The sequence below is a fragment of the Budorcas taxicolor genome, chromosome 13 (assembly GCF_023091745.1).
Source record: "Budorcas taxicolor isolate Tak-1 chromosome 13, Takin1.1, whole genome shotgun sequence".
In the NCBI taxonomy this organism is placed as follows: domain Eukaryota; kingdom Metazoa; phylum Chordata; class Mammalia; order Artiodactyla; family Bovidae; genus Budorcas; species Budorcas taxicolor.
In genome coordinates, this window is record NC_068922.1 from 61,418,360 (window position 1) to 61,432,791 (window position 14,432).

A 14,432-nucleotide genomic window follows, 5' to 3' on the forward strand; every position below is an offset into this window, starting at 1 on the left:
ATTTGCAACACTTTCCCAAGTTTAAGAATGACTGATCTGGTCTGGTTCAGATCACACACCTGGCTCTAGAATCTCCACGGCATCATTCTTAGCTTATAGCTGCCATTTTCTGCCCATCTTCAGGGGAACTTGCCCAAATGCTTTCAGAGGAAACCTTCCCCTTCCTAAAATGTCAGTGTATTTATTTTGAATATAGGTTATCCATGTACATGGAAAAAAGCATAAATGTTACAAATGAAAAGAAAGTCACTCAGCTATCCCCTATCCCTTCATCAGGTGTACTGATTTTTTTAAATATTTCTCCAGAACATTTTTATGTCCATAAAACGTCTACTTTTAAAAAAATCTACTTAAAAAAATAATCTGCTTTTTTAAAAGTAGATGTTTTATGGACATAAAAATGTTTTTTTGCTAGCTTTTCTGTCTACATCTATGATCCATTTTGTGAATTTTTGTACATGATGTCAGGTTCCTTTTGGACATGGCTACCAAATTGTGCAAGCACCATTTGTTGAAAAGACTGCCCTTTCCCTATTGAATTGCCTTGGCAACTTGGTTAAAAGTCAGTTTACTGTTAATACAAAGATTTATCTCCAGACTTTTAATTTTGTTCCATTGGCCTCTTATGCTTATCCTTATCACAGTGTCTTCATTACTGTAGCTTTATAATTGCTTAGAAATTGGTAGAATAAATCCTTTAGTTTTGTTCTTTTTTAAAGTTATTTTGGATATTTTGGGTCCTTTGTGTTTCCAGGTAAATTTAAGGATCAGCTTGTCAGTTTCAATAAAAAAGCCTGCTGGGATTTTGATAGGGATTGCACTGAATCCATAGGTTAGTTTGGGGAGAATTGCTATCCTAACAGTACTGAGTCTTCCATTTCAGTATGGAATGTCTCTCCAATTATTTAGATATTTTTCACTTTTCTTAGCAATGTTTTATAGTTGTCAGGATACAACTCCTTTTTAAAAGCATATTCCTAAATACTTTATTCTTTTTGAAGCTACTGTAGATGAAACTGTTTTCTTAATTTTATTTCTGGGTTGTTTGTTGCTCGTATGTAAAATACAAGTAGTTTTTAATTGATATTGTAGTCTGTGACCTCGTCTTACTTGTTTATTAGTTGTAGTTTTGTGGATTCCTTAGGATTTTCTTGATACAAGATATGTGATCTGCAAATAAAAGGACTTTTTTCTTTTTAATTTGGATGACTTTAGCGTAGAGTGTATTATTTGCATTTATAGAGCAGTGCTGACTAGAAATGACACAAGTGGACATCCGTGCCTTGTTCCTCATCTTGGGAGGAAACGTTCAGTCTTTCATCATCAAGTATGATGTTGGCTGTGGGTTTTTCAAAGCTACCATTTATCTGATTGAGGAAGTTCTTTTTTATTCCTAGTTTGTTTAGAGTTTTTGTCATGAATATGTGTTGGACTTCATCAGGTGCATTTTCTGCATTAATTGTGATGATTGTATAGTTTTTGTTTTTTATTTATACGATGTATTGCATTATTTGATTTTCAGATATGAAGCCAACATTGCATTCCTGGGCTAGAACCCGCTTGGCCATGATATGTAAACCTTTTTCTGTATTGCTAGACTCAGTTTGCTAATGTTTTGTTAAGGATTTTTCCATTTGTGTTCCTGAGGAATATCTGTCTGTAGTTTCGTTTTCTTGTGATATCTTCGGCTTTGGTACATTCTTTTAAAAAATTTATTTAGACAAATGAGATTATAGTATACATTGATGTGCATCTTTATTTTCTACTTAATAATTTATGTTGGCAGTCTTTCAGTAATAATCCTGCCTCCCACTTAAGTGTATATTGTGCTAAATTGCTCTCCCCAAATTTATCTATATCTAGTGTATTCAGATTTTTTTTAAACTTTTTGACTCTGATAGGTAAAAAAGATGTCATTATTTTCATTTGCAGTTTTTAGATTCTGAATGATGTTGAGCATCTTCTTGTGTCTGACCATATGAACCTTTTTTTCTTTAACTGCCCGTTCTTATTCTTTGGGGTTGTTTGTCCTTTATTGGTTTGTAAGAGTTCTTGGTGTATTGAAGAAATTAGTCCTTTGTCAGGTGTGTGCGAAATATTTTCATTCAAATTGTCTTTTTTTACAATGAATTTTTTTTTTTCCATTTTCTTCCTTTCTGTATATTCTCTTTCTCAGTAGCTTCTGGATTTTGTTTTCTTCTTAGAAAACTTTTCATATCAAGATTGTGTTAAAGTATATTTTCTTTTAATATTTCTCCTGTTTCAATTTGTACATTTCTTTCCTGTCTTCTTCAGTGCCGAACAGGTTGTGTAGCTCTATATTTAATATTTAGTAAAATTAGTCTGCCTTCACTTTTTTTTTTTTTCAGAATAATCCTGAAGTAAAAGATAATTGTGAAACTGACTACAGTGCTTTGGTTATTAGTAGAAAACCATTGAATTGGGGGAGGGACAGGAAGGCGTAGTATTGGAGAAGAAAAGAATTAGAGGAGGGTAAAGGGAGATAAAAAGCAGTTAATCTGTGGCATCAAGTTCTTCTTTGGACACCTCTAATCATGACCTAAAATTATCTCTGAGCATGGCTCGCACAGTGGGGACAAACTTCTGATCACCCAGCTCTGCCAGGTTTGGTAGAGCTGGACCTTCTTTACTCTGCAGACAACTTGCCTGTGTGACCATGTCACTTCCCCTCTCTGGCCTCATGGATTATGTGACCCCCTATGGCTTCCCTTGGGGCTCAGATGGTAAAGAGTCTGCCTACAATGCAGGAGACCCAGATTTGATCCCTGGGTTGGGAAGACCCCTTGGAGAAGGAAATGGCCACCCACTCCAGTATTCTTGCCTAGAGAATTCCATGGACAGAGGAGACTGGCGGGCTGCAGTCCATGGGGTCACAAACAGTTGGACACGACTATACTTTCACTTTCAGGTTCTTCAAGAGATATCTTTAAGGAACCCAACTCGGGTTGGAACTTTGCCTTGTTTTGTTCTACCTTTAGGCTGCTTGACTTGGTGGAACATCACATAGTTTCAAAGGAATCATGAATTTCTTGAGTTTCCTGGGAGGTCATGAGGCTTCTGATTCACTTTCCTCACTAGGGTAGGGATATCACCGTCCTCTTCCTTCCTTGTCACCTGCTTCTCTCTGTTTAGCTCTGCTTATGGCCTTTTCCTTACTTCCCTGATGGCTCAGAGGGTAAAGCGTCTGTCTGCAATGCGGGAGACCCGGGTTTGATCCCTGGGTTGGGAAGATCCCCTGGAGAAGGAAATGGCAACCCACTCCAGTACTATTGCCTGGAAAATCCCATGGACGGAGGAGCCTGGTAGGCTACGGTCCATGGAGTCACAAAGAGTTGGACACGACTGAGTGACTTCACAATCACTTCACAGTCACAGTGGCCTTTTCCTTAGCTAGGTAACTCTCTTGTTGGAAGTTTCCTTAGAATGAGCCTACATCTTCCTCCTTGCAGTGTGCTCATTGGTCCTGCCTTCCAGTGCAACCCAGAGCAAAGCCACTCTGCCTTATCAAGCACACTGAATGTGTACCGTCCTTAGTCCTTACTGCCGTTGTCACTGTAGCACCCTGCCATGAGTTGAGTATTAGTTTCCTAGTTTCTTCCCACAAATCAGAAACCTGAGACTCAGAGTTTAAAAAGCTTGCCCAAAGGCACACAGCTGGGAGGTGATGGGTCAGGACTTGAATTCATACCTGTATGACCCCCAGAGCCTGTGCTTTTTCCACTGCACCCATGGTTCTCAACGTGTGATCCCAAGACAAGTTCCAGCATCTCTTGGAAACTTATTAGAAGAGCAGATTCTCAGGCCCTGCTCCAGAACTACCAAAGAAGACATTCTGGGAGGTTAGACCCAGGAATCAGCTTTAATAATCCCTCCTGGTGATTTCCTTGCCTGCTCAAGTTTCAGAACCACTGCCTACCATTTCTGCTCCCCAGCCTGGCTGCTGCTTCTGTTCACATTTGACCAAGAATTTATAGGTGACTTCACTTATCCTTGTTAGTTGTCAAATCTAGGGCTGAACATTACAATGTCTCTGGAACAGAAGTGTGCTGGACACATATACACCCTTCCCCCAAACACATACACGTCCTCGGTTACCAGAGTAATCTTTACAACTGCAGATACTCCTTTCCTCCTTAAAGTTCTTCAGAGTCTCTCCAGTGCACAAAGGACAAAGCCCAGACTCCTCAGTGTGGCTTTGTGTGATGTATCCCTTACGTACCTTCCAGCCTCCTGGCTGCACAGACCTATTCATGCTTTCGACTCACAGAATGATCCATGAACTACAAGTGTTGTCATCACCTGTGAGCTTGTAAGAAATACACTCTCCACCACTACCTCTAGGCCTGCGGAATCAGACTCTGCCTTTTAACAACGCCTCCAGGTGATCTATATGTACATCAAAGTTCCAGTAGCACCAACCTACACCTCACCTGCCAAAAACTCCTTATGGTTGCCCCCAGGCCTTTGTCCCTGTGTTTCGCTCTTTATGCAGCACTCCCTCCTCCTCTCTCCTTTCCTTTGGAGGAGACTTGAATGCTTAGATTGACACCACACCCCTCCAAGACTGGGCGGGCTTGTTGCTGCTCTTGTGTACTCCGTAGCCTCTTGGCTGCTAGCATAAGAGACTAGGCCCTCCATAGCAACTGGGACCTAGCATTGCAATTGGCTGATGACTTATCTGTCCCCCAACTGGCTCGTGGGGGTGCATTCTGTGAGGCTGGCACAGTGCCTGACAAATAGTAGGTGCTCCGTGTAGTGAAATCCTTTCTGTCCTGGTTAGAGCATGGACCTTGGAGAGAGACTGCTTTCATCTCTGAAATGAGAACAGTAAGAGTCTCTGCCTCATACGGTTGTTTTGAAGATTAATTGCGTTGTTGCATGAAAAGAACCTAGAACTGTGCCTGGCACATGGTCAGTGTCCAGCAAATGTTAGCTGACATTGTTATCACTGTCATCATTACATGTGCATCATCTTATAATGCAGCTCACCTTCCTGAAAAGAGCATACTGTTTCTCTACATTCTGATCTTGAGCAAGTTATATAATCTCTGGGTCTCAGGTTAACCGGCAGTCATCTGGGAAATGGTGATAGAAATCCCCAGGTAGTGGTAGTTGTGAGAATGGTGTGAGTCAGTGTTTGTAAAGTGCTGAGCACAAAGCGGGGACTTGGCACATGGAAGAGGCTGTACCACAGTGCCTTGTACTTACTTTTAGGTGGCTAGTGACTCTGTGACTTCCTGTTACTTTTTAATGTTGTTTTCCGCCAAGGTGAGTATTTTTCATCTTTTTGTTTGGTTGGTTTTTTTGTGTGTGCTTGCTCCATTGGTTTGAGACTTTGGAATAAAAGTATATTGAAGTCTTTCGGGATTTGCTTTTCATTCTTCTGCAACCTGAGGTCTCATGGAGCCCTTCAGTTCCCACGGGCAGTGTCTCTCTGCTAAGATTAGAGGACTCTGTTACAAAAGAACTGGAGTAACTTCTTAGATTTAATTGGCTTGATAGCCATAAGAGATTATAATCATCTGCCCTGGCCTCAATTGACAGTTACCAGATAAGGCAAGTCTGGTGTTGAGCTTCCTAGGAAGGGAAATTTAGAACACAGACACACACACACACATATATTCAGTTCAGTTCAGTTCAGTCCCATTCAACTCTTTGCGATCCCATAGGCCTCCCTGTCCATCACCAACTCCCGGAGTTCACTCAAACTCACGTCCATTGAGTCGGTGATGCCATCCAGCCATCTCATCCTCTGTTGTCCCCTTCTCCTCCTGCCCCCAATCCCTCCCAGCATCAGAGTCTTTCCCAGTGAGTCAACTCTTCACATGAGGTGGCCGAAGTACTGGAATTTCAGTTTTAGCGTCATTCGTTTCAAAGAACACCCAGGACTGACCTCCTCTAGAATGGACTGGTTGGATCTCCTTGCAGTCCAAGGGACTCTCAAGAGTCTTTTCCAATATATATATATTTAAATTTTATTGAAGTATAGTTGATTTACAGTGTTGTATTAATTTCTGCTATACAGCAGGGTGATTCAGTTATACATATATATTCCTTTTCATTATGGTTTATCACAGGTTATTGAATATAGTTTCCTGTGTGGTACAGCGGGAAACTCCCAATCCTTTCTTCCCTCTTCCCTATTGGCAGCTACAAGTCTGTTCTCTGTATCTGCGAGTCTGTTTCTGTTTTGTAGATATGTTCACTTGTGTCATATTTTAGATTCCACTTGTGAGTGATATCGTATGGTATTTGTCTTTCTCTTTCTGACTTCACTTAGTGTGATCATCTCTAGGCCCATCCATGTTGCTGCAGATGGCATTATTCCATCCTTTTTTATGGCTGAGTAGTATTCCATTGTCTGTGTGTGTGTGTGTGCGCACGCGTGTGCATGCGCATGCGTGTGTGTGTGTGTGTGTGTGTGCATACACCACATCTTCTTTATCCATTCATCGGTCAGTAGACACCTAGGTTGCCTCCATGTCTTGACCATTGTAAATGGTGCTGCTGTCAATATAGGGGTGAATGGATCTTTTTGAATTACAGTCTTTTTCTGGATATGTATCTAGGAGTGGGATCGCTGGATCATAAGGAAACGATTTTTAGTTTTTTGAGGAACCTTCATGCTGTTTCCTATAGTGAGTGCACCAGTTTTCATTCCCACCGCCACCAGCACTGTAGGAGGTAGAACACATATATTTTTGATTAGCAAGAAATAACGATGTTAACTGTGGGCTTTTCATATGTGGCCTTTATTGTATTGAGGTAAATTCCTTTTATGGGCTTCCGTGGTGGTTCAGACAGTGAAGAATCCGCTTGCACTGTGGGAGACCTGGGTTGGATCCTTGGGTTGGGAAGATCCTCTGGAGGAGGGCATGGCAACCCACTCCAGTATTCCTGCCTGGAGAATCCCATGGATAGAGGAGCCAGGTGGGCTATGTTCCATGTGGTTGCATGAATGGATGTTGAAATTTATTAAATGCTTTTTCTGAGTCTGTTGAAAAGTTTGGTTTTTTCCCTCTCATTTTGTTAATGTAGTTTATCACATTGATTGACTTACATTTGTTGAACCATCCTTATATGGTGGGATTAAGTCCCACTCGATCTTGGTGTCCGCTACTTTTAGTGAGGTGTGAGGTCCAATTTGCTGGCATGTGGTTGAGGATTTTTGCATCTGTGTTCATCCAGGGTACTAACCTATAGCCTATAGCTGGTTTTCTTGTGGTGTCTGTGTCTGCTTTGGGTATGAGGGAGCTACTCATCTTATGAGTTTGGAAGTGTTCCCTCTTGTATTTTTGGAAGAGTTCAAGGATTAGTATTAACTCTTCTTTTAATGTTTGTTAGACTTTACCTTTCAAGCCATCTAGTCCTGTACTTTTCTTTGCTGGGAGATTTTTGATTACTGATTCAGTCTCCGTTTCATTCAATTTGTTGACCTATAAACGGTCTCCATAGAACCTTATCCTTGTTATTTCTTAGGCTTCTGTTGTAATGTCTCTTTCATTTCTGATTTTGAGTTTTTTTCTCCTCAGTGTTGCTAGGGTTTGTCAGTATTAGCTTTTCAAAAAACCCACACAGTTCTGTTATTTTTTCCCTATTTTTAAAAAGGTCTCTTTTTAATTTATTTCTACTCTAATCTTGTTTCCTTACTTCTTCTAACTTGGGCTTAGTTTGTTCTTTTCCTGGTTCCTTGAGGTGTAAAGCTGGTTTGTTTTTTAATCCATTCAGCCACTCTGTGCCTTTTGATTCTGAATTTAATCCGTTTACTCTCCAGGTTAGTCTAATGTGCATCATGGTTGAGAACCACTATCTTAGATGTACAGATAGGCTATGGACATAATAGATGTCTCAAAGAGTCTCAGTGTAGGTCCTTGGATGGGTGGGAGGTACCACAAACTCCTTAAATTTGAAGATTTGAAAATCAGTTACCAAGGGGATATAGCTAAGTTAAGAACCATAGTATTCAACCTCTATGTGAATGAACGATTTTATGTTTTTATAGATCAGAGGTTGCTTGATGCTTATTATTAGCTTGTTTGATAAGAGTTTATCGAGTAGTCCTACCAAGAAAGCCAGACAAGTGATTCATGTAGGTGGAGAGAGAGCAGATACTTAAACCATAATACAGCACGAAAAGTGCTAATAGTGGTGTGTTAAACAAGTACAGATTTAAATATTTGTCAAGTAACTTAAGTAGCCGTCTTTGAACATATATAGATGTGAAAGTTCATTTGGGTATTGGGTAGTTTCCAATTTCTTGCCTTTAGTGTTGTGATAGAAATATTCACAAAAAGCCTTAAAAAATAAGGAAAAAAGAGAATAACTCCCCCTGTGGAGATCTGAGGAGTTCTTGAAGGAAGAAACATTACCTACACGGGACCTCCGAGTGTAGGTAGGACCTGAATAAGGTAAGAGCAAGTGTCGGAAACACCCTGAGCAAAGCCCTTGAAGGCAGCCTCACTTGGGCAAGTCTGCTCTCCAAAGACAGGGACAACCTTAGGGCCTTCCTGAAGGCTTAGAAAGAAACAGTGGGAGCTGCTGATGGAAAAACATCTTGGAGCCAGCAGGTGGAGTTCCTTCCATACCAAGCTAGAATTGGCTCTAACCTAGGCATTTGGAACAGTGATGTTTTCTTTTGCCTGATTTATTTCATTATTTTTCTTAATTGGTATAAATTTGTATAATCCCCTAAGAAGAACTGGAAAATACAGATCTGTTGTGCTTAGTCGCTCAGTCATGTCCAACTATTTGCTACCCCATGGACTGTGGCTTGCCAGGCTCCTCTGTCCATGGGGATTCTCCTGTCAAAAATACTGGAATGGGTTGCCATGCCCTCCTGCAGGGCATCTTCCCAACCTAGGGATCAAACTTAGGTCTTCCACATGGCAGGCAGACTCTTTACCATCTGAGCCATCAGGGAAGCCCAGTTACAGATATACAGAAAAGGAAGACATTGCCTCATTTTCTCAAACATAACTTTAAAAAGCGGAGCAGATCTTGCTGAGCAGGGTTCTATTCCCTAATTTTTCTACTTAAATCTAAAGCTCAGATATTCCTACTGAAAAAATACATCATCCTATTTAATAACTACATAAAAGGATACCCCATAATTTGACCCATTCCACTAATATTGGATATTTTACTGTTGTAAGTTATGAACTATTTCACTATTTTAAATAATCCTGGGGTGAACATTCTTTTATGTACATTTTGGTGTTTTGGCATATTTTTCTGAACATATCTAGTATTGGGTTGTCCAAGAAGTTAATTCGCGTTTCCTGTCCTAGCAGGGTCAAAGAGTGTCCAGTTCTGGGGGGCTTTTGTTACAGAGTATCAGACTGCCCCCCCAAAAATGTTTCAGTTTATAATCCCTCCAGCCATATGAGAAGATCAAAGCAGTGGCATTTTAATAGCTAAAACTAACAGTATGATCTTGGTATGGTCATTAATTCTAAACCAAATTTCTGAATTGCTTTTGGTTGCAAAAATATTAAGAATCTGGCATATTATGGAAATCATCCTTTGCTATGTTTCATCTGTTGATTCTTCCTCTAAGATAAATTGTTCTGTGGTTTGTTGATGGTATCTGGATTACCTGTTTTCTGCATCATTTTCAAAAATTTAGAGTTAGCTTATTATTTTTAATTGACTTTTGGATGACAGTTTATATGCCAGTAGTACAGGATTTGTCTTTCTTGCATTTTATTAACTGGAATTCAGGTTCAGAGAGGAATTAGAGGAAAAGAAAAGGACAGGATTTATTCTCTCGCACAAAAGCACGCACAGTCTAAGGATTGCCCCATAAGGCCTAGCAAAGAGAGAGAGCTGGAATCTCCTGATGACTGTTCAAGCAGAGGAAGTCCTCCACTTGATGGAGAGGAGGTTGGATGCTGGTAAGTAGCCCACAGTCAGTAGGCTTTCTGTCACAGAAAGAAAGAATAAAAGTCTATTTGTTGTTGTTGTTGTATCAAGGCAGGCCCATACTTCTGAATGCTTCCCTTTGTACGTGCACAGAATATCTCCAGAGGGATTTTCAAGGAACTGGTGCTAGCAGTTGTCTGTGGGGAGCTGAAGAAGGAGGAAGATTTGTTTTTCATTGTTGTACCCATTTTTACTGTTTGAATTATTTACTGTGTATGTTTTACTTTTTCAAAATGTATTAAAATCTAGTTATTTTTTAAAAAACTCTTACCCAACGTTAGAGGAGACTGGGTGAGGAGGCCATTTAGACAGCTAGTCAGTGGGGGCTTCTCTGAGGACTTGAGAGGGGCCTGAATGAAATAAGGGATTGGACATGAGCCAGGTAGGCATCTGTGGGAAGGACATTCTGGAGGAGGGAACGGTGAAGGTGATGGCCCGGAAGGTGCAGAAGGGCTCACCCTCAAGAAACAGTAAGAAGGCCAGTGTAGCTGGAGTCAAGATGGAATATGGGAGGTGGTGGGGTCAGGAGATGGCTTGTAGAAAAATACGTTGGTAAATACAAGCTTCCTGACACCGGGAGCCCATTGCTGTGTAGAGAAGCAGAATTAACAGGGCGCTGTGAGCTTTGTCTCCCACTGGCCTGTGGGACAGTGATACACGTGGAACAGTGACAGGAACATGGCTACAGGAGTGGGGAGCCCTGGCTCCTGTGTTAGTTTGCCCTGATGTTAATTACCGTGCTCAGTCTGTGGCTCATTTCTGGAAGTGCAGAATCTGCCTTGTATCACTTTGGGGGGCATTTGGATGGCAGTTCTTGGGGAGGTGCTCAGGCTTCTCAGAGTGGAGGTAAGATGGGGTCGCTTGCAGCAGACATGAGGGTGCCGCAGAGGGTTGTTCACTTCTTTCCTCTGGTCTGACTGCTGCCTCTCTTCTTCCAAGCAGGATTGGTTGCCGTGGTCCCTACTGCTTTTCTCACTCACGTGTGACACAGCAGCCTTCTATGTTCCTGGGGTCGCACCAATCAACTTCCACCAGAACGATCCTGTTGAGATCAAGGTAAGTGTGTTCCGGGTCTATGGAAGCCTCTGTGCTGGGCCAGGGACCTGGCTGCAGGAGCACAGTGAGCGGTCATGTCCCTCCTGTGGTTGCAGAGATCACAGACCAGTCAGCCTGAGAGCAAGAGGGTCCCTGGCTCAGAGCTGGAAGGAGTCCGCCCCCGCCCCGCCCACCCCCGGGGCCCCGCAGTTCCAGGATCTCCTGCTCTCCGTCTCCCTCTGGGACTCTGTGCGTTCTCTCTCTGTGTTCCTCTCTCTCTTTCTCTTTCTGGCTCTGGCTCTATTTCTGGTTCTTTTGGTGTCTTTGTTTCTCTACTTTCACTTTCACAGGTGTCTCCATGTCTTTCTCCTATACTTACTTCTGTGTCTTTCTGTCTCTCTTTCTGTGTCTCTGTCTCTCTACCTGCCTCCTCCTCAGTGATGTTTCTGCCTCCCTTTTGGGGCTGTTCCATCCTCCTCTGGGCTTCCCAGGTGGTGCAGTGGTTAAGAATCTGCCGGCCAAGCAGGAGACTCGAGTTCAATCCTTGGGTTAGGAAGATCCCCTGGAAAAGGCAATGGCCACCCACTCCAGTATTCTTGCCTGGGAAATCCCATGGACAGAGGAGCCTGGCGGGCTACAGTCCCTGCGGTCACAAGGAGTCAGATGCGACTGTGCACACGTGCACGCACATCCTCCTCTCTGTCACCAGCTTTCTCTGCATAATTCATATCAGATGTGTGTACGCAGCCTATTATGGATTCTGTTTTTTCAGTTTTAGCTTCTGCCAGGATTCTGTGGTTTAGTATTTCTTAACTATGCACTGCATATCTGAGTGGTGGTATATGAGATAATTTTAAGTTGCTGACAAATATATTTTAATAACTGTTTTCTTTTAATTATACTATAAAATATAGCGATTACTTCAGCTCATGATTTCATGACTATCGTTGGTTTTGCATTTTTAATTGCGATAAAATGTTTGTTTCTTAAATGAGTGTATTTATCTAAAAATGAATCATACCCAAGCAAATAGTAGAATAAATGTTAGGTAGATAGGGCAAGTCAGTACATGAATGATTAGGGTTTGGAAAGCATTGTCCTAAATCAGAGTCCAGGCCACCTCACTTCTTCAGCTTAGGTGCCCACTTCCGTGTCAGTCACTTGTGACAGGGATTATGGGAGAGTCATTTTAAAATATGATTGATCAGGGGCAGTGGACAGTCTGACACCTTGGGTAATGTCTCCTATAACAACAGACTCTGAGTGGCATTCTCAAAGCCCCAAATAGGGCAGGGGGTTGATGGTGGACCTTTTTGTATTTAGTTTTCCCCAGAATCAAACTCTAAGGTGGAGCTTTGCTACATGAGATTTATTGTCTAGGCACTCAGGGTCGGCACTTGAGAGGGAATGAGGGAAGCAGGACTGAGCAGAGGGAGACCTTGAACTATGATACAGCAGAGTCCCTTGGAAAACTCTGGCACTGCAGTGGCTGGCCCTGCAAAGCTGTCTTATGTTAAGGCGCGAGGACCAGCCACCAGGGAGGGCTGCCGCCTTGTACCAGAGCTCCCAGCTAAAGGAACTCCTCTCTCAGTTCAGTCGCTCAGTCATGTCTGACTCTTTGTGACCCCATGAACCGCAGCACGCCAGGCCTCCCTGTCCATCACCAGCTCCTGGAGTCTACCCAGACCCATGTCCATTGAGTCGATGATGCCATCCAACCATCTCATCCTCTGTCGTCCCCTTCTCCTGCCCTCAGTCTTTCTCAGCATCAGGGTCTTTTCAAATGAGTCAGCTCTTTGCATCAGGTGGCCAAAGTATTGGAGTTTCAGCCTCAACATCAGTCCTTCCAATGAACACTCAGGACTGATCTCCTTTAGGATGAACTGGTTGGATTTCCTTGCAGTCCAAGGGACTGTCAAGAGTCTTCTCTGACACCACAATTCAAAAGCATCAATTCTTCGGCACTCAGCTTTCTTTATAGTCCAACTCTCACATCCATACTTGACCACTGGAAAAAGCATAGCCTTGACTAGACGGACCATTGTTGGCAAAGTAATGTCTCTGCTTTTTAATATGCTGTCTCGGTTGGTCATAACTTTCCTTCCAAGGAGTAAGCCATCACCCAAATACAACTGCTCCTAATGCTTCTCGATATTTTTCTTAGTCTTTTTCTCTGTGCAGTGTTTACAGCCTAGTATACTTGGCATTCTCACACTTCCATAAACCCCCAGCTTCTTGACTATATCAGTCCCCCATAGGCAAAATAGTTGAAATTTTTAGTAGTCCTTCAAATCCTTAGCAATTCTGTAAAAAGGGCTAGCAAAATTTATAAAGTTATGAAAATAAATTCTGCTCCTAAAATGTACATTTCTTACTTCATTATTGTGTTCTTGGGAAACCACATCTCTACTGATCTGTGCAAAAGCAAAGCAGAGAGCTTGTAAGAAAATACAGTTTTCATCCTAAGCATTCGGTGTTCAAAAGGGAGAGCAGAAGACCAGAGGGTCCTGAAGGGCTGGGACGCGCTGTCGTGTACTACACATGCCTTTGTTTGCCACCACATTTTGGGTATTTGGAAAATTATAAATTGCTACATGTCATGCTTACTTGGGGCATTAGATTCAAGCAACTTTGCATTATCTAGGGGGAGTTAACTGATTTAGAGGTTAAAAATATGATACATTTGTGGAAAATCGAAAACTATCACAAATCAAGTTCTAGAAGGGCTGGAATTTTATCTTTTTTGGTTACTGCTGTGTCACCAGCTCCTAGTACGTAGCCTGGCAGGGTGGGTAAATACATATGATGAATTACTGTTAGAAAGTGCATTTGGAACTATGTAGTGTAACAAGCAAAGGCACCATTCCATGTGTTGCATTTCTGTGAGCACCCCTCTTCCTTGGAAGTCCATTTGTAATTTTGGGGAGCAATAATCAAAGTAACATGCCAGGCATTATGCGTGGCTTAGCTCAAGATGCCCCTGTCAAGAGCCCTCTGAGGCAGATAACTGTATATTTTAGAGATTTACTGAACATTTTACAGTTATGAAAACTGAGGCCCAAGGAAGTGAAACATCTTGCCCAAGGACACATTGTGATAGAGACATAGGGTTAGTTTCAGAGCCTAGCTCTTCACCACTGCAGGACCTTCCTCCCAGTGCCTTAGCCAGAAGCCCCCTCCAGAGCAAAGCTTGTGGTGTGGGGAAGGCTGGGTGGTTCTGGCTTCAGTCCTGCCAAGCTGGGTGTGTGAGAACATATGTGTGGGTGGGAAGAGAGAGGGCGGGAGGGGACATAAAGGTGAGACTGTCTCTTTGTAATGTGGATTCTTTTTTGATTGTCCAGGAGGAGAGAATATTACGAGACACAAAATAATAGGCAGTTACAACAGATAATAACTTTTTGATTATTTTGCTTCAAGCAATTTATGAAATGCTTCATAGAGGCCCCCAGTTCTCA

The 14,432-nt window shown here is 42.2% G+C and overlaps 1 protein-coding gene across 3 annotated transcripts in view; it reads left to right on the plus strand.

Annotated features, from left to right (window-relative positions):
- TM9SF4 (transmembrane 9 superfamily member 4) overlaps window positions 1-14,432 on the plus strand; it is a 53,113-nt gene that overhangs the window by 9,459 nt on the left and 29,222 nt on the right. The window contains exons 1-2 of one of the 3 annotated variants that reach the window (XM_052650660.1): window positions 9,747-9,914; window positions 10,882-10,998. In XM_052650660.1, the coding sequence (XP_052506620.1) occupies window positions 9,909-9,914; window positions 10,882-10,998 (123 nt within the window). In that variant the 5' untranslated portion in view covers window positions 9,747-9,908. Of the gene's footprint in view, window positions 1-9,746; window positions 9,915-10,881; window positions 10,999-14,432 lie in introns of those variants that run through there. The other 2 variants (XM_052650661.1, XM_052650659.1) reach the window with 2 other exon arrangements.